Source organism: Hyla sarda, chromosome 6 (genome assembly GCF_029499605.1).
Source record: "Hyla sarda isolate aHylSar1 chromosome 6, aHylSar1.hap1, whole genome shotgun sequence".
Taxonomy (NCBI): Eukaryota; Metazoa; Chordata; class Amphibia; order Anura; family Hylidae; genus Hyla; species Hyla sarda.
In genome coordinates this window covers 254,829,547-254,853,377 of record NC_079194.1, presented here as the reverse complement: position 1 = coordinate 254,853,377, position 23,831 = coordinate 254,829,547, and the positions used below count along the sequence as shown (strand labels likewise).

At 41.2% G+C, this 23,831-nt stretch overlaps 1 protein-coding gene across 3 annotated transcripts in view; it reads left to right on the top strand.

The window, feature by feature from the left end:
• Positions 1-18,000, top strand: part of LOC130276941 (uncharacterized) — a 33,030-nt gene extending 15,030 nt beyond the window's left edge. For 2 of the 3 annotated variants that reach the window (XM_056526992.1, XM_056526991.1), the window contains 5 exons: positions 299-766; positions 4,304-5,938; positions 6,082-6,612; positions 10,819-11,238; positions 16,399-18,000. In XM_056526992.1, coding sequence (XP_056382967.1) covers positions 299-766; positions 4,304-5,938; positions 6,082-6,612; positions 10,819-11,238; positions 16,399-16,832 — 3,488 coding nt within the window. In that variant the 3' untranslated portion in view covers positions 16,833-18,000. The remainder of the gene's footprint in view (positions 1-298; positions 767-4,303; positions 5,939-6,081; positions 6,613-10,818; positions 11,239-16,398) is intronic. The other variant, XM_056526993.1, reaches the window with a different exon arrangement.
• Positions 18,001-23,831: the final 5,831 nt, after the last annotated feature.

The following is a 23,831-nucleotide window of genomic DNA, read 5'->3' as shown; positions in this document are numbered from 1 at the left end:
CATGTGTGGACACAGAAAAGCTATTAAAAAGAAACATCAGGTGCTGATATACTAACATTATTCCTGGAATAAAAAAATAAAAAAAAGTCTAGGTACAACAAATGTTCATGATTTGGTGCTGGATTGAACTATGAGCCATTTTCTTCACAGGACAACCCCTTTAAATTCAAAAAGGATCATTTTTATTTTCTCTTTCTAAAGATACTTTTGTCTATTGTGGTCTGTCAATTTAACCACATGCTTTTTATATTTTTCTTATTTTTCTTTTTTTTTCTTTTATTTTAATTTAATTTTTTAGATACAAGTTATGCAAGCTCAATAGATGCCATGTATCCTGATCCATCCGATTCATTTCCTGGTGGGCTTTTCCCAGGCTCTTCCTCTTTTGATTGGAGCTCCCCAGATAGTAGTAGTGAGGGGCGAAACAACATCGGAGAAGTAGCAGGGCAAGAGACCTGTGAAGAAAGGGCTTCCCGGCCAGGAAATAGCCGAATCCCTGGAAAAGACCACAGGCGTTACTACCATAATCACTGGAGACTAGAGTATCTGATGGACTTTAATGCCCGTTCCCATAGTATGATCTGTATGGTTTGCGGCAGCTCTCTGGCCACTTTAAAACTCAGCACCATCAAGCGACACATTCGCCAGAAGCACCCTTATTCCCTCAACTGGACTCCTTGTGAAAAGGAGGTCATCATTGGTAGCTGGGATGCGCACTTATGCGTTGATGCTCAGACACTTGCTGGGAGTGAGGAGCACATGGCAGGTAATTCTGCTAGTCTGCCAGTCATGAATGTTTGTCTGGTTTTTGTTAGTAACTTCCAAAGTAAAATTGTTATAATTAAAGGGGTTGTCCGGTGATAGGAAAATTTGCTTAGCTTGGTTCATACAAAAAGAAAAAATACTCCTCTGCCCGATCCCTCACACTTCCTGTTCCCGTCTTGACACAAGGCAATGCCCTCTCAGCCAAAACGACTTAGGCTGGTCTTCGGTGTGGCCAGTGATTGGCCTGAATAGAGGACCCGTTGGTGCTGATAAGCACAAACCCTTTGAATTATTTAAGAGCAAGAAAATAAGCTCAATAATTTTCCAGGATCTGAAATTATTAATGGACAAACTGCATCTCCAATAGACAACCACTTTGAGACCATCCATTTATCTAGACCAGAGTTCCTTTAACAAATTATGAGTTCCATCATACGCTTGACATCTTTGAGAGGACCCTTTTCAATGCAAATTTGGATAGTTTTACTGTATTTTAAAATAAAAATATTAAATCTTACTACAGGTGCATGAAAAAACTGCTTCTGATTAGAGCTTAGAATCAGCGATATTTGCTTTGATTTACTGATTCCATATTTCATTGATTTGCTATAGATGGCATAAACGTGTATATATAAAGGCTTATACACATTATAGACTTCATTGGGATCAGCTGAACTTTTAATATGTGTAGGGACTTCGCGACTCTCCTTAGATAAATTTTGAGGAGGAGAGGGATTGAGTATAATTAATTTCAATATCCAGTCCTTTTGTTTTCCCTAGAAATAGCTGCCACAGAAGGTATATGGCTGGAACTTTCTCTTCTTTTTTTTCCCCCACCACTTGAAACGAATGAACATGAAACTGAGACAAATAGCTGTCAGTCGAAATAACATTCGGCTGATGTGTATTGAAGGTGTATGGTTTCCCCCCAAAAAATCTTTGAATTCATAAAATATGCAGGGAAGCAAAGTTTTATACAGCTATTTGTCCATTTTGATATGAAAAGAAAGCATTGTTTAAAGAGAACATGTTACATTAAAAATGCAGTCTAATCTGCAGGCAGGAGGAGCTAAACAGATTGATATGTAGTTTATTGGGGGAAAAGTTCCTGGATAACTTATCAATTATTTATGTAAATCACTGCTCATTCTGGGCTAAGTAGTCAAGTGGGTGGTCTTACTAAGTTATTGACAGCTATCTCTATATGAGTGCATATAGAGAGCTGTCATGTTAGACCACCAACATGACTACATAGCACAGATGTACATAGATAAATGATATGTTATCCTTGAACTTTTCCCACAAAACTACAAAGTTGAAATTGTAACACCAAGAAGGAAAAGCTGTGAAATCATGGAATTGGATCGATAAACACTAGAGTGTCTATAGTTACTCAGGATCCATTTGCCATGCACACAAATACAGGCACATGCCTTGGCATACTATGAATAAGGTCATAAATGGCTGTCTGAGTAATGTTTTTCCATGCTGAATTCACTTTGGTATGCAAATAATCAGGATCGGCTCCTGGGACACTTTTGAGAAATGACTGTATCGCTAGTTCTGCAACCAAATGTAACACCGAAACATTAGTGGGGTGAAAACTGGATGTTTCCAGCTACACTACATTTTGCCACCACACACCATAATGCTGGTAGTATAACCAGTGTGACATTGCCCATGTGGTCTCCAGACCCATTTCTAGCTTCTGAATTATTCTGAAACAAAAACAGGTCTCATATCTGAAGAGAATAGACCTCTATTCCAACTTCAATTGCCACCTTGCTCTGTGCTGTGGGAGCCTCTGAGAGTGGTGGTGTGAGGTCAGTGGAGCACCTGCTGCTGAATGTCTGACTCGTTTCCCAATGTTATGCAAGCACCTTCTGATGGGATGGCTTTGTAGACACTGTTTGAAGCCCTAGGCTTGGTATGATATATCTAGTTTCATTTCCAGTACACAATGGATCACTACACACCATTCTTCTAATCTCATGATCCATCCATGCAGAGGTTTATCTCTATGCACCCTTCTGCTGCAATTTCAGTTTATGGTTTGTCTCCCTGGGCCACATAACATTGACATTTTGCCCTACACGTGTAGCGACCTGCTGGATTGATAAGCCAAGGTTTCTAAGCCTTAAGTTCCCTGAGTTTGCAACAAGTGGTGATAACTGGCATGTGCATGAACTGGAGGATTTGCATTCAATCTAGCATTTCTACCAGTGAAGCCCCCCCCCCCCCCCCCCCACATGCCAGAGATTGAAAATTTGATCATTTGCAGATCTTAGTGACACCTATTAGTTCCTCGATTTGCATAACCTAATAGCATGCAATTCATTATGTTGAACTGAGGAGTGTGTATATATCACTCTGCTCAGTTCCTCCTGCTCTATAACATGATGCTTGCGGACTGGACTGCATTTTAAAGCTCCTCAGTCCCTGTTGTTTGCCACTATTTCCTGTGACGTGTCATCCCTGCAAGAACTGCCTGCTCAGCCAGTCACTGACTGAGGCAGTTTCTGCAAGGATAACATGCCACGGCGGAGCTGTCAAAACGGCTGGAATGCCCCTTAAATTTATGCACACCTCTAAAAAAAAAAAATGTCATTGTAGTATCTGGTATGTATAATGTGATATAAAACACTTAATATTTTGTTTTTCCTTTTTTCTTCTGCAGCTTGCATGCATTACAAAACACTGCAAGCTGATTAATTCAGTTTAGTCTTAATCCTGACGGCCGGCTCCCTGTCGGCTCAGTCTTCAGCCCCTGTCTGTAGGACCAAAAAAAAAAAAAAATGTAGTAGACAGAGGGGTAGACGTAGTTTGGGATTCAAAGACTTGCTAAGGTTGGTCTTAAATAAGATGCAAATGTCTTATGTTTACTCTCTCCTACTTATGTTTTTTTTTTTCCTACTTTAGGTCCCTTTTACATCACATTTTGGTCTTTACCATCGGTATACTGGAAAAAGGTCATTAGTAGACTAAATTTGGTTTATTAAGCCTATGGGTACACAGTGGTATACATCAGAACATTGGCCGGCATTTATCATTGTAGGTGTGAGTAAAGCATTTTTCTACACCTTTTTTTGTGCTGGTAATGTGTAGGAGCACCAAATTTGTTAAATGGTTGCAGAGCATTTGATAAATTTTGTGCAGGTCACATTTTCTGAAATTTCTCTCTTCATACACCAAAAAGCTAAGCCAAGTCTGGGCTGGTGTAGTTTTAGAGACTTTTCAGTGGCTTTGCGCCTTTTTACAAAAAGGCGCAGTTCATAAAACCCGTCCATATCATGTGTAATGGCAAAATCAGTGGATTGCAACTTAAAATCAGCAAAAATGTATAAGGCGCAAATAAACCCTGCGCCTTTTTTGCGCCTTTTGTAGACACAAAAAACAGTCTAAAGACAATGATAAATGTCAGCCATTGTTTTTAAAGTGTACCAGCATAGGAGAAGCGAAGTATGATGTGAATGGTGCCATACCATTTTCTATGTATAGTATAGTATCTTATTTGTAGTGTCTCATTTTCTTTTTTCAGAGAACATGAAAGCCACAACTGGTCCAAAAAAGAAAAGACGACGTCTACCACCAGTGACTAAAGGAACATGGCGACCTATGCTGAGTCCAGAATTTCCTCTGCCTTCACCACCTGACAAATTCCAGTTGGAGCAGTATATGAATGAGTGTCTGCAGCAGTGGTTTAGATTAGAGTTTCTAATGGATTATGATTACCAAGGAAATAAGCTTAATTGTATGATTTGTACAACTGCCTTACCAAGCCTCTGTCTTACCGACATCAAAGATCACATTTTGGACAATCATCCCACCTCATTGCAGTTCAACCATACCCAGAAAGGTGTGATTATAGATGCTTGGATAAATCGTAAGGAGACTCCAGAGGTGGAGATGGAAGAAGACCTGATTCAAGATGTGGAGGTAGAAGATGACATGATGCCAGATGTGGAGGTGGAAGATGAAGACATGACTCCAGATGTAGAGCTGGAAGAAGACCTGACTCCAGATGTGGAAGAAGATGATGAAGAAGAAGAAGAAGAAGAAAATTTGGCTAAAAAAGATGTAAAAGATGATCAGGTGACACAAGCAACAACAAAACCAAGATCTGAAAATAGGATGCTCAAAGCTAAACGTCTTGGCAATGTAATGGAGAAAGGTACAGAATCTGTCCAACATTTTGGAGAAAGCAATATTAAAGATTGTGGTGCACAACTAATAGAGGAGGATAATGTGGAATCTACAGATTTGGAGATCTTGGAGGAAGAGGAACCAGGAACTGGAGATGTTCAGCTGCTTCATAAAGAAGTGCAATTGTTGGCTGAGGAAGAATGGAAAGCTAGGAAGAGACATCTTCTGGAGTCAGGACGGAAAGCAAGAGAACTGTGCCTTCTAGAGGAACATCAGAAAGTTAGACATGAAGAAAAACATGGAGCTAGGGAAGGCCAGATCACTGAGGAAGAGAAGAGGAAAATTCGGGAGAGACAGCTGCTGGAGGAGGAAGAAAAGACTAGACAAATGTTGGCGGAAGAGAAAGCTAGAGAGGCTGCACTGTTAGAAACAGAACAACTAAAAGCTAGAGAGGCCCAGTTGCTGAAAGAAGCTAAGAAAAAAACCAAAGGGGTACAGCTGCTGGAGGAAGAGAAGAGAAAATCTAAGGAAGCTGAGCTGCCAAATGAAAAAAAGAGGAAAGCTAAGGAGGTCCAGTTGCCAGAGGGAGCTAAGAAGGTGGCCATGGAGGCCCAGGTTAAAGTGGAAGACATTATTACAGATAAGGAAGCCCTGCTGCTGGGGGAGGAGAAGTCAGAAACTAGGGAAGCTCAGCATCTAAAAGAAGAGAGGTACAAGAGATTGGAACAGGAGAAACTGACAGATCAAGATGGAAAGTTGAAAGAGGGACAAGCGTTATCAAAGGAAGCACAGAATGTGAAACCAGACATAATTGTGAAGGTAGAGGACCACCAGTCTGCTGTATTCACCAACAGTGAGCAACAAGACGCAAAGACTGAAAATCTTGTTCAAGCTGAAATGAAGCAGATTCAAAAAATAGTGGTGGAAGGTGAAAAAACGCAGCCCAGTGAGCCAGAGAAGCGTGTAATTGAGGTGCAGCAAATGCAACAAGCACCACCCGTACTGGGAATTGGACTCCCTGTGTTAAAAAGTAAGTAAAAGGATAAAAAAACAATTGGGTTAACAAAATTTAGAAATGTCTGTAATAAATGTAAAATATATTCACATTCTATCTTTGTACAATTGATGTATGTTAGTAATTTGATAAGTAACTCTTAAACACTTCTCTTTCAGTGGAAAATCCAACACCTATAATTATAACAAGGGTTTCTGTTCTCCCAGAAAATACAATCCTCCAGCCCTCAAAACCCAAACCCTCCACATCTGCTATTGATATCTCAAAAACTTGGCGGATTATTGCTCCTAAGGTGTCCCCAGCCGATAACGAAAATCCGAACCCTCCCTCTGCCAGCCCTGATACCTCACAGACTCCTACTGGGGCTGACCCCACAGTATGGGAGGTTAGTGTTTCACGGGGTAACAATGGAAATGTTAGCCAAAACCTTGGATACCAAATGCGATGGCGCTCAGAATTCCTAATGGACTTCAATGGAGTGCGTGGGAGTGTGGTCTGCATGTATTGCAGCTCTTCTTTAACTGTATTCAAAGAAAGCAGCATCAAAAGACACATTGTACAAAAGCACCCTCATACAGCGAACTTCTCTGAAGAGGAAAAGGCAGCAGTGTTACTCGATTGGGAAAATAAGTTAACTGAAATAAAGAGGATGGCAGCAAAGCCAAACAAGGATGGAGTGGTTATAGGAGGTAAGCATTGTCACCGACTTTGGCTATTACCAAGAAGTTGTTACATGTAGAGTTATGTGGTATACTTGTTAAAAAACAACAATTTTTTTAATCTGGATTTCTTACCGTGGTAGTGCAGAGCCCCGTGTAAAAACGTCCATATAACCTGACAGTAGGAGGATTCATTATTACCTCCTTTTCTATTGAAAACATGCAACAAGCAACACGTACAGCTCTAGACTATGATAAAAGCTGTAACTCCAATTCACGACAAGACAAGACTTCATGACAAACATTATATATTAGTATACTGTGCAACAAATGAAGTGCAGTATGCTTTTTAATTCCACCAAAAAAAATTTATTTTGGGGAACTTACAGAATGTAGTCAGTAGTAGACTATGTTCAGTCTCTGGGCTTGTCAAGGTTTATATCAGCATACCTTTTGCTGCTATCCCTACATATGTGTGAATAGGGCCTCATATGCATAGGGCAGTTATATCCAAAAATCATCCTCTCTTTCCTTGGGAATATAGAGTGATCCACTGCCTGTCTTGTTATACGCTAGTTATTTCTTGGCTTACAGTATTTTAAGAAGTTAACTTCAATATCGTATCAGTGCCCGATTAATGGCACCCCCCAGTCAGCTATTTTAAGTGGCCGAGGCATTGGAACAGCTTATTCATCTCTTAACATTAGGTAAAGGCCATAACTGTATTGCAGTTTGCTTTATTGAAGTGAATTTTATTAAATGCTGCACCATGTACAGGGCCATTGTATGAAGATCTTGTATGGGGAGAAAAAAAGAGACCAGAGAGGGCGCCTCGTGTGATACCGTTGGGTGGTTGAGGGAAAAGGAAGGGAAGTAGGTGCGGGGCTTGCAGGCCCCTTAGGTAGTAACTGCTCACCTTAGAGCAAGTATTAAACTTGCATAGCAACCCAATGCACGGGTTACAAAATAGCCGGAACCGCTGCTGAGCCTGAGGTAACAGGTGAGGTAAAAACCGTCTCCTGGACAGAGTAGGTGATCATAAAAGAGCAAAAATGACCTCGCAAATGGCGCTGCTGGTTCTGTGGAGATGTAAGAATAAACCAAAATCCAAGGTGGAATATTGTAAAAGCTTGTGGATTTTATTGTGAGTGAATAAAACCAATAAAAGCAATAAAAAGCGATACAAGTTGAGATCTCAACTTGTATCTCTTTTTTATTACTTTTATTGGTTTTACAATATTCCACCTTGGATTTTGGTTTATTCCTACATCTCCACGGAACCAGCAGCGCCATTTGCGAGGTCATTTTTGCACTTTTATGATCACCTATTGTATGAAGATGTCTGGTAAGCAGTAAAGGGGTCACACCATTCACATAAATTTATCATTCTTGTGCAGCTACTTTCTTGAATTACGTTTAAATTTAGAATTCTCCTCAGAGCATAAATTTACACCGCAGCTCTATTTAGTAGGAGCTTTGTCTGCAGCGTATCTGCACCTAAACAGTAATTGTGTCCTCGTTATTAGTTTTTGAATTTTTTTTCTTCATTATGTAGAGTTTTAATCTCACAATAATACCACTTTTTGCACCCAATTATAACACATCAATTATACCAATGTCCTTATTCTTCATTTAACATCTGTGACACCCCTGTGCAAATCACCTCAAATGTACATGGTACACTCTAACTTATGGGTCTTGTGCGCCCGCAGAGCACTTTGCGCCCACATATGTGGTATCTCCGTACTCTGGCTAAATTGTGTCCCAAAAAATTGTTTTTTTTTTCCCATTTACCTCTTGTGAAAATGTAAAGTATGCGGCAACACCAGCATGTCAGTGTAAATAATTTTATTTTTATACACTAACATACTGGTGTAGACTCCAACTGTTCCTTTTCATAATGGGTAAAAGGAGAAAAAGCCCCCCAAAATCTGTAAGGCAATTTCTCCCGAGTATGGCGATACCCCATATGTGACCCTAAAATGTTGCCTTGAAATACGACAGGGCTCCAAAGTGAGAGCGCCATGCACATTTTAGGCCTAAATTAGGGTTTTGCATAGGGGTGAACATAGGGGTATTCTATGCCAGTGTTTCCCAAACAGGGTGCCTCCAGCTGTTGCAAAACTCCCAACATGCCTGGACAGTCAATGGCTGTTCGGCAATACTGGGAGTTGTTGTTTTGCAACAGCTGGAGGCTCCATTTTGGAAACGGTGCCGTACCAGACGTTGTTCATATTTATTGGGGAGGGGAGGGGGGCTGTGTAGCGGTATGTGTATATATAGTGTTTTTTACTTATTTTATTTAAGTGTAGTGTAGTGTTTTTAGGGTACAGTCACACGGGCGGGGGTTGACAGCGAGTTTGCTGCATCTCAATCTTGCAGCACTCCCTGTAAACCTCCGCCCATGTGAGTGTACCCTGTCCATTCACATTGGAGGGGGGGGGAAACATCCAGCTGTTGCAAAACTACAACTCCGAGCATGCCCTTTGGCTGTCCGTGCATGCTGAAAGTTGTAGTTTTGCAACAGCTGGAGGCACACTGGTTGCGAAACACGGAAACAGACTCAGTGTTTCGCAACCAGTGTGCCTTCAGCTGTTGCAAAAACTTCAAATCTCAGCATGCAGTGACAGCAGAAGGACATGCTGGAACTTGTAGTTATGCAACAGCTGGAGGCATACTGCTACAACTCCCAGCATGCCCTTTGGCAGTCCGTGCATGCTGAGGGTTGTAGTTATGCAACAGCTGAAGGCACACTGGTTGCAAAACACTTGAAAGTTTTTTACTTAACTTAGTGTTTCCAAACCAGTGTGCCTCCAGCTGTTGCACAACTTCAATTCCCAGCATGCATGGTCTGTCAGTGCATGCTGGGCGTTATAGTTTGGAGGCACAGCTGGAGGCACACGGGTTGGGAAAAAGAGTTAGAAAACCAACGTTTCCCAACTAGTGTGCCTCCAGCTGTTGCAAAACTATAATTCCCAGCATGGCCAGACATGCTGGAAGTTGTATTTCGGCAATATCTGAAGGGTCAGATGTTGACGAACTACAACTCCCAGCATGCTTGGGCAGTCTGGGCATGCTGGGAGTTGTAGTTTTGCAACAGCTGGAGGTCCACAGTTTGTAGACCACTGTATAATGGTCTCCAATCTGTGGTCTTCCAGATGTTACAGAACTACAACACCCAGCATGCCTCGACAGAGTGGGCATGCTAAGATTTGTAATTTTGGAACATCTGGAAGAGCACAGATTGGAGCCCATTATACAGTGGTCTCCAAACTGTGGCCCTCCAGATGTTGCAAAACTACAACTCCCAGCATGCCCAGATGGTCAAATGGTAAGATGGCTGGCAGTGATAGCCACCATCTTACCGGGTGCTGGGGAAAAGTATAACGGAAAGCAGTAAATTTTAAAAATAAAAGGAGAATGATCTACAGTGTTAAGTGGATTACGAAGCTATTTAATGTGACGGATCTTGTTCAATGATAAGTAAGATATCAAACATTTCCTAAGTAAATGTATTAAATTGTTGGATCATAAAATAACAATATCGAAGTGATCTAATGAATAACTGAACTGGAAACAAATATTCTATATGCAAATTATTTTAAAAGTGCTTTGGAATAACCAAGGAGTAAAAAGCAATATAAAGCAAACCAAATGAGGAATGGAGATAGGAAAGTTAAAACATTCTGGTGGTTCCTTAGTAGAACTTTCCTTCAGAAATAGAAAGGATCGCTACGTGCAGTTAAAGTTGGCTTATATTTACGGGGAAAAAGACGCACTTGCGTCAACATTTTTGGTGCAAAGGAAAAGAACGCAGGTAATAAATCCATGTGTACTATAGATGTCACTCCAAGGTACCCTGATTCAGCCACATCTGGAGGACATGCTCTACCAAAACGTGCGCAAGAAAATGGGAAAAAAAGGGCTTGCGCAAAATTTTGCGCAAAAAAATACACACAAAACAGGGGTGAAATCTTTGATACATGTCCCCCTATGTGTACCTTAGGACATATGGACATCATAGAAGGAACCATTGTACTAGACTCTCTCTGTTGTATTCTTGAGACATTCACGCATTACATGGACAGAAGTTCTTTTTTTTTTTTATATCTGGGAAGGGGTTTTATTTCATCTTGCTTATTGGTTGCTGGGATTCTGTTCACTCTGCACCCAGTTACATTATTAGTTTGTTAGTTGTTTAGTCTTTCTCTCTATATTTATTATCTATTCTTTTAGACCTAGGGCTGAATGTTGTAAAAGCACCAGATTGTGACCCTGTAGAACCTGAGGAGGAAGAGATTAACTGGGCTGATGTACTACCAGAAAATAAAGGTTCTTCTTGGGAGTTTGCATTTGGAAGACTTCAAGATAAAGTAAAGGACCCCCGTAGGTATCAGCATGACCGATGGAAACTGGAGTTCTTAATGGACTACACTCCAGCAAAGGATGGATTAATCTGCATGGTATGTGGCACGACATTGATGAATCCAAAAATCAGTACAGTGAAGATGCACATCCAGCAGAAGCACCCCGATACAACGTACCTGAGCGATCAGGAGAAGGCTGTCGTCATGGAAGAGTGGGAGCAAAAAATAGCTTTGGGCAAAAAAGCAGGACAGCAACATGGCGAGGATGAAATCTGTATAGAAATAAATGGTAGGTTTTGCAGGGTGTGATTATGTTAATAGACATGTGCTCCTTATAATAAACTACATATACATATGCCACACAGACATGATATGCCCATAGCATAAGGATTTACTAGTTGGCTTATGCAGATGTGGATATTACCAGTCCAGTTAAATATTTTGTGACTTGTCCAGAGAGAAGCCTCTATTTTGCAGGCATTTTGATCAAGTGTTTAGTCCAGTTGGGCTCTGATATTAGGCTATGCACAGTGCTGTGAAAGCATTTGCTCCTACCTAATGTCTTCTGTTGTGTATATCTGTCCCACTGGAATGTGTAAAATCAGCAGACTGCTTTTAGTATTAGAGATAACCCAGGTAAATGCAAAATACAGTTTTTATATGATTTTCATCTACTGAGGAAAAAATGCTGTTCAGCCCTACATGGACCTATGTAAAAAAGTAATTGTCCCCTTAGCTAAAACAACCAGTTATCCATATTCAGTTGACAATTGGGTCCCTGGCATGATCACTGCCAGACCTGTTGGATTTAAACATCACTTACATAGATCCGGTCTGCTAATGTGAAGCAGCTGAAGGTCTCATAAAGCAACAAAGAGATGTAAATTGATGACAAGCTAAGGCTCACTAGGGCTGGGCGGTATACCGGTTGAATACCGAAATTTTTGTGCTGCACGATAGAAATTTTAACCCATACCGCAATACCGGTTTCGCCCCTCCCCCTCGGGAATGAATTATCTGCCCAGCGCTGCGCTTTCCCCATCTGGGAACTAATCATATGTGACCCGCGAGCGCTTTTCTGCTTCTCTTCCCCCCCCCCAAATGAATTATTAGCCCATCGCTGCGCTGTCCCCATCGGGGTACTACTCACATATGTCACTCGCATGCGCTGCCCTCCTCGTCCTCCTGTTTGTTGCTTCCGCCGGCGCTGGCACTCTATACCAGTGGTCTTCAACCTCCAGATGTTGCAAAACTACAACTCCCAGCATGCGCTGTCCGGGCATGCTGGGAGTTGTAGTTTTGCAACATCTGGAGGTCCGCAGGTTGAAGTCCACTGCTCTATACTGTATCCATGTGCACGGGCTGCAATAGGTAAACAAAATAAACCTTAACTCACCTTCCCCGTCGGTCCGAACCAGCTTCCTAGGGAATGGAACGTCGGAGTGCCGTCAGCCTATCACCGGCCGCAGCGATGTTCGGCCTCGGCCGGTGATAGGTTGAGCCCACTGTCATGTAAGAAGCCGGCTCCTTACATGACAGTGGGTTCAGCCTATCACCGGCCGAGGCGGAACATCGCTGCGGCCGGTGATAGGCTGACGGCTCTCCGACGTTCCCATCCCCAGGAAGAGCGTAAGGCCGACATAGGAACATGCGTTAAAGTTTTTTGTTTACCTTTTGCAGCCCGGACATAGGGATCCAGCTGTAGAGTGTCAGCGCCGGCGGCCGCAACAAACAGGAGGACAGCGCTTGCGGGTGACGTGAGTATTTACATCCGATGGGGACAGCGCAGCCCTGGCGCTGGGCTGATAATAATTTTTTTTTTTTTTGGGGGGGGGGGGGGGAATACCATAAAAAAAATACCGCGGTACACATATTTGGCCATACCGCCAAGCCCTAAGGCTCCCTACAATCCCAATTAGAATCATAATCCACATGAGCCTTCTTATGGACATGTAAAAGAAAAAATACATTTGCATATGTTAGTAGTTACCTTGAGTAAAAAATGTTGCACTGTCTTTCATTGTACAATCATCATTCCTTCAGTAGTTTTCAGACCCCCTGATATTCAGTTTGCGGCCTGCTTCTATGTAGCTGTGTCCTCCCAGAGGACTATATTGTTGGTACCCTTCTGTTATAGCAGAATGCACAAGCACAATGCTCCTGAAATAACTTGAAACTGACAAAAGTAATAATGAATACAAATTTGCTAAAGATGAACTGATAACAATCAGACATTGGCTTTATATTGTGGCTCAACAGAATCATTTTGAAAAACAAAATAATAAAACTGGCCTGGACAAAAATGATGGTACCTGAACCTAATATTTTGAGGCAGTCGTTGCAATCCAGAGATTTCTGTAACTTTCAGTGAGACTTCTGCATTTGTCTCCAGGTATCTTGGCTGCTCCTCATAAGATTCTGCTCCAGGTGTCTAAGGTGGGAAGGTTTCAGCTTCTTCTCCAGATGTCCAATAGGATTCAGATCAGGGCTCATAGAGGGAGACTTAGAATAGTCCAGACTTTCGGACACTGGACAGCACATTTTGAGATTTCATTTCATGTACAGATTCACACCCTATGCCAGATGAAGCAAAGCAGCCCTTAACATAATGGTGTCTCCTCCGTACTTTACATTACATTACGTTGTACTTTTCTTTGTATGCTTCATTTTGTTTTGTCTGAAAACAGAGTTGATGTGATTTAAGCTCCAGTTTTGTCCTATCTGTCCAAAGGACAAGCTACAAGGCTTCTGAAAGAAACCCCTAAATGAAGCATAGAAAGAAAAGACACCATCTATTGTGAAGCATGGAGGAGGCTCGGTTATGTTATGTGGCTGCTTTGCTGCCTCTGGCACAGGGTATCTTGAATCTGTACGGGGTACAGTGAAATCTCAAGACTATCAAGGCATTCTGGAGCAAAATGTGCTGCCCAGTGTCAGAAAGCTTGGTCAGTCGCAGGTCATGGGTCCTCCCACAGGATAATGGCCCAAAACACAGCTAAAAACACCCAAGAATTGCTAAGAGCAAAATATTGAACTATTCTGATGTGGCTTTCTATAAGCCCTGATCTGAATCCTATTGAACATCTATTGAAGGAGCTAAAACCTGCAATCTGGAAAAGGCACCTTTCATACCTGAGACAGCTGGAGCAGTATCTTATGAGATACCTGGGGACAAGTGCAGAAGTCTCATTGAGAGTTACAGAAATCATTTAATGGCAGTGACCGCCTCTAAGGGTTGTGCAACAAAATATTAAGTTCAGGGGGCCATCGTTTTTGTCCAGGAGGCAGATAGCCATATGTAAGTGAGGAAACATAATTGGTAGAAATTGTTTAAAGGAAATCTGTCATCAGTTTCACCTGTACTAATCTGTTGGTACAGACAGGTAGTGTAGGTGACACCGATGACAACGGTACTTACCTTGTCCCGTTCCGTGCTGTAGTTCTCTTGACAATCCTTTTCGGTATGGACCCAACTTGGAGCATGGGGCGAAGCTTAGTGACGTCACTGCTGCTGTTTGCTAGCAGCGGAAACCAGCAGAGGACAGCAGCGGTGATGTCACTAAGCTCCGCCCATGCTCCAAGTCGGGTCCGGAGCTGAAGATGCCGAAGAGGATTGCTGGAGAACAACAGCGCGGAACGGGACAAGGTAGGTACCATTGTCATCATTGCCACCTGCACTACCTGTCTGTACCAACAGGTTAGTGCAGGTGACACTGGTGGTAGATTTCCTTTAAAGTGGTACTCTGCCTGTAGACATGTTATCCCCTATCCAAAAGATAGGTGATAACAACATGTCTGGTTTGCGGGTGTCCGGCCGCCCGCTTCACTTATTTCTGTGGGAGGGGACGTGACTGATAGTACACAGAATAGTAAGGAAAAAGATTTTTACCTTTTATGTAATGCTTGACATGGGTTATTTATGGTAAAATTTGATGACAGTCTCCTTTTTAAAGTGCAAAAGCTCCCATAGCCTTTAACCCCTTAACGACCACGGACGTATATTTACATCCGTGGCCGGCTCCCAATCTATGAAGCACACTCAACTTTGTATCTGCTGGGATAAGGTGTCATTTTTACCAAAGAATGTACTGCGTAGAAACATTCAGTAGAATTAGTGGCGCAAAAAAAAAAACCATCATAGAATTTGTGGCGCAAAAAAAAAAAAGCCATCATATGGATTTTTAGGTGCAAAATTGAAAGAGTTATGATTTTAAAAGGTAAGGAGGAAAAAACTAAAGTGGAAAAACGCTTGGTCCTTAAAGGGGTATTCCGGGCAAAACGCTACGTCATGCCACGCCCCCTCCATTCATATCTATGGGAGGGGGCGTTGCGGCCGTTAAGCCCCCTCCCATAGAAATGAATGGCGGGGGAGTGGCGTGACGTCACGTCCCCGTCTCGGAAGCCCGGCGGTTTCCGAAACTGCAGACGCAGCTATGCATAGAATGTGGGCTGCTGCAGGGAGTTTGGGGGGGGGGGTCCCAGCAGCGGGCCACCCCGATCAGACATCTTATCCCCTATCCTTTCGATAGGGGATAAGATGTTTTTGCCCGGAATACCCCTTTAAGGGGTTAGCGGACTGTTCAAACATGGCACCCATTTAAGCACACAAGCAAGTTCTCCTGTCAGTGGTTCAAAAGAAAAAATATAAGGTTTTGGAGTGTCTTCACTCGAATCTTTTGAGATGCTGTGATGAGACTATAAACAGGCAGTTCATGCTTGAAATCCCACCTGTGTTAAGGGGGCAACTATTTATTGATATTGGGGATATAGGTTCTGAATAAATCTTAAAAGCGTTATCCAGGAAAAAACTTTTATTTATATATATGAACTGGCTCCAGAAAGTTAAAACAGATTTGTAAACTACTTCTATTAAAAAATCTTAATCCTTTCAGTACTTATGAGCTGCTGAAGTTGAGTTGTTCTTTTCTGTCTGCTCTCTGACACCTGTCTCGGGAACTGTCCAGAGTAGATACAAATCTCCATAGCAAACCTCTTCTACTCAGTTTCTGAGACAAGCAGAGAGCACTGTTGCCAGACAGAAAAGAACAACTCAACTCGCGCAGCTGATAATTATTGGAAGGATTAAGATTTTTTAATAGAAGTAATTTACAAATCTGTTTAACTTTCTGGAGCCAGTTGATATATAAAAAAACAAAGTTTTTTCCTGGAATACCCCTAGTGATAATTTTTCATGTTTCCTCATTTTGTATTTATGTTGTATCAAAATTTCTTGGATTAAACATTTAGCTGTGACCAGATAGCAAAAATAGATGAATTGAGGTGAGGGGGCAAATACAGTTTCCTAAAAATAGGACTTTTATTCAAGACCTTCGAAAGTCAGATTTCCACTCCCAGTCTTTGGGGACTGAGGCATAGGAAACATTTGCATTGGTTTTACAGCAATTGCCTAATATGAAATTCTAATTGTACTTGTTATACTTTTACACAGAAGACTCCACCGCCTCTGAAACAAATGGATCAAGTGTTGCAGCCAGCAGTCCCAGTCCTACAATTATTCTACCAACCTTTTCCAAGACACCTAAATCTACCCCTTCCCTGCCACCCCCATGCAATAGTGCAAAGCGCAATTACCAGGTTCGTTGGCGCACAGAATTCATGATGGACTATGACTGCCGGCGCCAGGGTCTCATCTGCATGGTATGTGGTGGAACATTAGCCACCCTGAAAGTGAGCACTATCAAACGACACATAGTTCAGGTACACCCTTATTCCGTAGATTTTACAACTGAAGAGCGACAAAGGATCTTGGAGGCCTATAGTGAAATGGCATTACATTATATTCATTCTGAGGAGTGTTTTAAGACTCAACCCCAGGAGGAAGTAAAAGGACGCAAGCGAAAGTCCACTATGGAAGAGTCATAATGATTCCTATAGTCATCATACCTTAATGTGTAAAGAAACAATGAACACACTGACTTGGCCTAATGTGTCGTCTTTGCACATGAAGATGGGGTCTTGTTTATCCCACCATTTCAGAGACTGGTACAGAATTCACTCACCATTCAAAGACTTGCATTGAGGATCAGAATTTGACTAATGCCATAGCTCTTCCCATGCCACCAGTGACCATGCATTTCTTTGTTGCTTCCAGAAGTATGTATTGTCTAAATCCTCCTTTGTAAGTGGACTGCAACTATGCATACCATTTTAGAAGTTTGTGACATTGCATTTTACAGCCACGTGGGAAATTACGGTCCATGAAAGATTTCTTTTGGGGTAAAATACATAGTCAACAATGTTCTTTATTTTTTATATTCACCTAAATGCTTTAAATAAGTGTTGACTCCCATGGATAGAAGTATGCTGCAGTGAGGACAGTTTTAATGGTTTCTCAATGGACTCTTTATGAAGAATTGTTTCTTGGAAAACTTAATGCAGACATTTTACGTATTTTCTCAAACATGATGAAGCTTACTTCATCTGCAAAAAAGAAGTGATGTATACTTATAATTTTTATCTCAATGCGATGGCGGTGATCATACTGTTGGTCTGGAATATCATTTGTTACCCCCTTTCCCCCTCCCTTACCGAAATCAGGGAGTTTCATCTCTGATAAGCACTTGAGCATCTTGAGACAATGTAGTTGAGTTCCCGCTTGACCTACAATACTGAACCTTTATTTCTGTGGCTTCAAAAGGGATTTGTTACACTTGTTAACATGAACTGTTCATTTTATTTTATTATTTTGCCTAATTTGGGCTTTCAGGTATAGGAAAGCATTCCCAATGTTCGATTTCATACTGAAAAACAGTTTGGTAGCATAACTGGGGACCTGTTCATTACTTTTCCTGTTTTTGCTTCTGAATATTAAAACTGATGCTCTAAACAATTAACTGTGAAATGATCATTGTATGTTGCAGATAAATCTGGTTTCCTTATGTAGGTTGTTTTTCTTTGATGTGCGACTCTTCAACAGTCCATGTTAGATCTAAGCACCTGTAAGCTCTGCTGACTGAGAGGTCCTTATCTGCAGGTCTACAGACTTTGGGATGGTATGTGTAAGGATTGAGAAATTAAATAATTTGCTTTTCATCAGATGTGTTTCCATACATCTTTATATCGGAACACCAAACCTCATTTATCAAAGGGATAAATCCACGTATATGGGGTGTAAAACCCCTTAACAAAAAGCCTATGAATATATTATGAATATACAAAGAAAACATTAATGCCAGAAGATGATGAATTTTAAATCTCCAACTTTTGTCCACTGTCCTGATGTCAGTTTGTCTGACACAAGCCTTTCTTCCTGCTCTGTCAGTCATCCTCAGCCCCCCCTTCTTTCACGCCCGAGGCTTTTCTGTATACACCATCAGGCTGCCAGACTGGAGGGAGAGGGAATCTGACAGAGCAGAGAGTGAAGTGACAGCGTTGAAGAGCAAGATGGAAGGCTCTTAAATGTCTGTGTCAGGCAAACTGACAGAGCAGGATAGGAACAAGAAAACCACCTAAGCATGCGTGACCCACACTTTCTAGGAACATTGTGGGATGAAACCAGACAACACCATTCATAACAAGCAAGGCACATGGGTTACAAGTTGGGGAATAACTTTTGAACAATTCAAATAGAAAAAATGTGAAGTATTGAGTAATATTGTTTTCTCAACTAGCAATGTATAATTACATAAATTACATTTGGTGGGATAATATTCCTTTTTAAAGGTCTCATGACTTAAGGTATAATAAAGGGGTACTCCGGTGGAAAACTTTTTTTTAATCAACTGGTGCCAGAAAGTTGAGCAGATTTGTAAATGACTTCTATTCAAAAATCTTAATACTTCCAGTACTTATTAGCTGCTGAATACTACAGAGGACATTCTTTTCTTTTTGGAACACAGTGCTCTCTGCTGACACCTCTGTCTATTTTAGGAACTGTCCAGAGCAGCATATGTTTTCTATGGGGATTTTCTCCTACTCTGTTGACACCTCTGTCCATTTCAAGAACTGTCCAGAGAGCACTGTGGTCATGGTGTCAGCAGAGAGCTGTGTGTTCCAAAAAGAAAATAAATTTCCTCTGTAGTATTCAGCAGCTAATAAGTACTGGAAGGATTAAGATTTTTTTTAATAGAAGTAATTTACAAATCTGTTTAACTTTCTGGCACCAGTTGATTAAAAAAATAATAATAATAATTTCTACAACAGTACCCCTTTAAAAGGAGATTTCCCGAGACTACAGTAGGATATGGGGCTTTAAAGAGTGCAACTGCTTTTTCAATGTTTACTTGCACTCAACCTTGCATTGGTGAATATTAGTATTTGCAGTACAAGGAACTGCTGCATTGGTCTTTTCACTTGATACTGTATTGATGGCCTATCTGGAGGACAATAATGTGAATAAAGACTAAGTTCTGCCTTGGACTCTATATCTGGAGGACAGTGTCAGCTGTATTATCCCTTTAACGCAGGAGTGACACAAAAACCTTCCCTCTCCAAAGAAAGCATGACCTGCAGGGTATATGGCTGTCCTCAGATATGCGGTTTCAAGGGTAATGCTTGACTACAGGGTCATTCTATATATAGCTTAGTAATCCACTTAGTGCAGACCTTTAATGAACTACATTATTGACTAGTAAACTAGACAAATGTGATATAACAGAGTTCACCTAAGTTTGATGTATGAGACTTAATGTTTTTTGATAGGTACAATTTTATTTTATTTTTTTACATATTTTTAAAGTGTTTGCAGAGATGCAAAAAAAAATTTCACTATGTTGTATTCTTGCTTTATAGGAATAATTTACACATGTATCAAATAACAATACCAGATTTTGTATATTTTTTGCTATAATTTAACTTTGTATTCTACAGATCTAGAAGGCAGACAGGTTTTGTTAGTTCAGCTTCTGATCCACTAACTGTGATACGTGTGAATCCATATTTACATTGTGTTACCAGAACATAACCAACTTACCAACTTTAAAGGGGTTATCCACCATAAGGTGATTTTAGTACGTACCTGGCAGACAGTAATGGACATGCTGAGGAAGGATCTGTGCTTGTCTTGGGGCTAAATGGCTATGTTGTGAGATTACCATAATACTGTGACTAGCTTTTTGTGAACTTGTATTTCCTGTTTGACTGTTCTTTTTTTGACTACAAATCCCACAATTCTATTTTCCTCCTTCCCACACATCAGTCACCCCACCCATTGAAACATAAATGACCTATGGTTTTCAATCAGGGTGCCTCCAGCTGTTGCATTAGTTGCAGATTGATCCCACCAAGCGATCGCTCCACCCATTGAAGCAGACAGGCTCCCTGTCATCAGCTGACTAGTGAGTCAGGTCTCGGCCGCATTGCAAGCTGGGAAAAATCTGAGACAGCAGTCATTTTGTATGCTGGTAAAAATAAATAGTGGGGTGAAAATCACAAAAGAATTGTGAGAAAACCGTCACACACAGGTACAGACACTATATTATGAACTACACTAACTTTACAGCTCCTGTAGAATAGTCAAATAAAACAAAAATCCCGAAATACCCCTTTAAGTTCCATAGATCAGGCCCCTCTATTTAAAGGGTTTTCCAGGAATAGGAAAACAGCTATTTCTTAACCTCTTAAGGACGTAGGGCGTACCTGTAACCCTGCGCCCAGTATAAAACGCGGGGTAACGCCATGACCCTGCGTCATACCGGGTCGGTCTCGGCGGCTAATGACAGCCGGAACCCTGGGCTAATAGTGTGCAACACCAATCATTGTGCCACGCGCTATTAACCCTTTAGACGCGACATTCAAAGTTGATCACCGCGTCTAAAATGAAAGTAAAAGCTTCCTGGCAGCTCAGTCGGGCTGATCAGGACCATCGCGGTGAAATCACGATGTCCTGATCAGCTACAACGCGAGTGGAGGTCCCCTCACCTGCCTCCGTCGCATCCGATCGGGGATTGATTGCTCCAAGCCTGAGCTACAGGCTTGAGCAATCGATCGCCGATTATACTGATCTTTGCCGTGTCAATGCACGGCAATGATCTGTGTATGAGATCAGTATGTGCAGTGAAATAGCCGCCGGGGGGGCTATAACACTGCAAAAAAAGTGTAAAAAAAAAGTTAATAAAGAAAATTTTTTCCCATTTAAAAAAAAAAAAAGTCTAAATAAAAATAAACATGTGGTATCACCGCGTGCGGAAATGTCCAAACAATAAAAATATATCTTTAATTAAACCGCACGGTCAATGGCGAACGTGCAAAAAAATTCCAAAATAGCGTATTTTTGGTCACTTTTTATATTATGAAAAAAATAAAAAGCCATCAAACAGTCTGATCAATACAAAAATGGTACCGATAAAAACTTAAGATCACCGCGCAAAAAATTTGCCATAATATCGCCCCGTACGCAGAAAAATAAAAAGTTCTAGGGGTCAGAAGGTGACAATTTTAAACATATACATTTTCCTGCATGTAGCTATGATTTTTTCCAGAAGTACGACAAAATCAAACCTATATAAGTAGGGTATCATTTTAATTGTATGGACCTACAGAATAATGATAAGGTGTCAGTTTTACCGAAATATGCACTGCGTAGAAACGGAAGCCCCCAAAAGTTACAAGATTGCATTTTTTCTTCAATTTTGTCGCACAATTAATTTTTTTTTCCGTTTCGCCATGGATTTTTGGGGAAAATGACTGTCACTGCAAAGTAGAATTGGTGGCACAAAAAAAAGCCATAATATGGAATTTTAGGTGCAAAATTGAAAGCGTTCGGATTTTTAGAAGGTGATGAGGGAAAATTGAAAATGCAAAAACGGAAAAACCCTGCGTCCTTAAGGGGTTAAAGTGGTTCTCTGCTGCTCAGCGTTTGGTACAAACTGTTCCGAAAGCTGGGGCCGGCATTGACATTGAGGGGGCGGGGCTATGACCTCATGAGCTCCCGGCTCCAGCGTTCGGAACAGTTTGTACCAAATGCTGAGCAGTGGAGTACCCCTTTAAATCAAAGTTTTTTTTCATCTTAGATAACCAATTTTAAGAGCTTGTTTTACACAGTATTGTAGAGTTTTATGTTCACTGTTGGATTATATCCTAGAAAACCTTTCCAGTCTTAGGAGAAAAGCCTTTGGCAAAGGAAAGTCTGGCCTAGTTTCAAGTACAATCTCTCCTGCAGCTTTTTAACCTCCACCTGTAATATATATTTACAACTAAACCTTACAGTTGTGGCAGAAGCTGAGTACACTAGATTACATCCTATGGGTGGAAAAGCGGAAGAGATTTCTGTGAACAGTCTCCTTATCCTGGATGTGGAACCAAAAAGTGAACTCACATCCAGACCATTTAAAGGGGTATTCAAGGCAAAAACTTTTTTATATATATCAACTGGCTCCAGAAAGTTAAACAGATTTGTAAATTAAGTGCATAAGGAGAAGAATGAAAGGTCGGCACTCACCGGATTTCCAATTCAGCAGGTTTTATTGCACAATACTCACAGCCATAAGTACAGTTCTAGGGGAGATGACGGATGGTAACAAAAGGGGGGTACCACAGAGAGGCGACACCAGTGTTTCGCACTTAGTAGTGCTTCAACGGGCCTAACTCTACACCGGAACGTGTCATCTTCTTATACAGGTGAGCTTAGTAATTGGACCTATCACCAATAGACACAGAAGGAGGGGAGGTTGCTTTATCAAGCTTACTCCTACTTTGATCTAGCTCGTTGTTAAGACTGTTACCGTTAAAACCTTCTTAGAAGCAAACTGAGACATCAACTTTATCATTAAGTCCTAAGACTCCTGTTGCATCGGTAGTAATTATCCATTGCGTCTCTCTTCTAAGGAGGTTTTTATCGGATCTAAGTCCTGGTCGTGCAGCAACTTTTTCTATTCCTGCGAATCTTATAGATTCATGGTACCAGTCTAAACAGTCTGAACAACGAGCTAGATCGAAGTAGGAGTAAGCTTGATAAAGCAACCTCCCCTCCTTCTTTTAACGTCACAAGGTGTGTCTATTGGTGATAGGTCCAATTACTAAGCTCACCTGTATAAGAAGATGACACGTTCCGGTGTAGTTAGGCCCGTTGAAGCACTGCTAAGTGCGAAACACTGGTGTTGCCTCTCTGTGGTACCCCCCTTTTGTTACCATCCGTCATCCCCTAGAACTGTACTTATGGCTGTGAGTATTGTGCAATAAAACCTGCTGAATTGGAAATCCGGTGAGTGCCGACCTTTCATTCTTCTCCTTATGCACTTATGTCATATCCTACACGAGTCTGAGCACCACTGAATCCTCTCCCAGCAACAGCGACTTAGTGTCCATCAGCTTCCAGGTACAGAAGTTAGCAGTGCCGAACATCTTCTACATAGATTTGTAAATTACTTCTATTAAAAAATCTTAATCCTTTCAGTACTTATGAGCTTCTGAAGTTAAGGTTGTTCTTTTCTGTCTAAGTCCTCTCTGATGACACCTGTCTCGGGAAACACCCAGTTTAGAAGCAAATCCCCATAGCAAACCTCTTCTAAACTGGGCATTTCCCGAGACAGGTGTCATCAGAGAGCACTTAGACAGAAAAGAACAACCTTAACTTCAGAAGCTCATAAGTACCGAAAGGATTACGATTTTTTAATAGAAGTAATTTACAAATCTGTTTAACTTTCTGGAGCCAGTTGATATGTATATAAAAAAAAGTTTTTGCCTGAAATACCCCTTTCACAGTAGTGCAGTGGTCTCCTAACTGTGGACCTCCAGATGTTACAAAACTACAATTACCAGCATGCTAGGATGTGTAGTTTTGAAGTATCTAGTAGTATAGTAGTAGTGTGATAAAAAAAAACTAATGCTGGCCATATACATAACGCTGTCTCCACTGACCAGCCTTTAAATATTCCACCAAGAGATGGAAGACCAAGCACTACTGGAGATTTCTGAAACGTATCT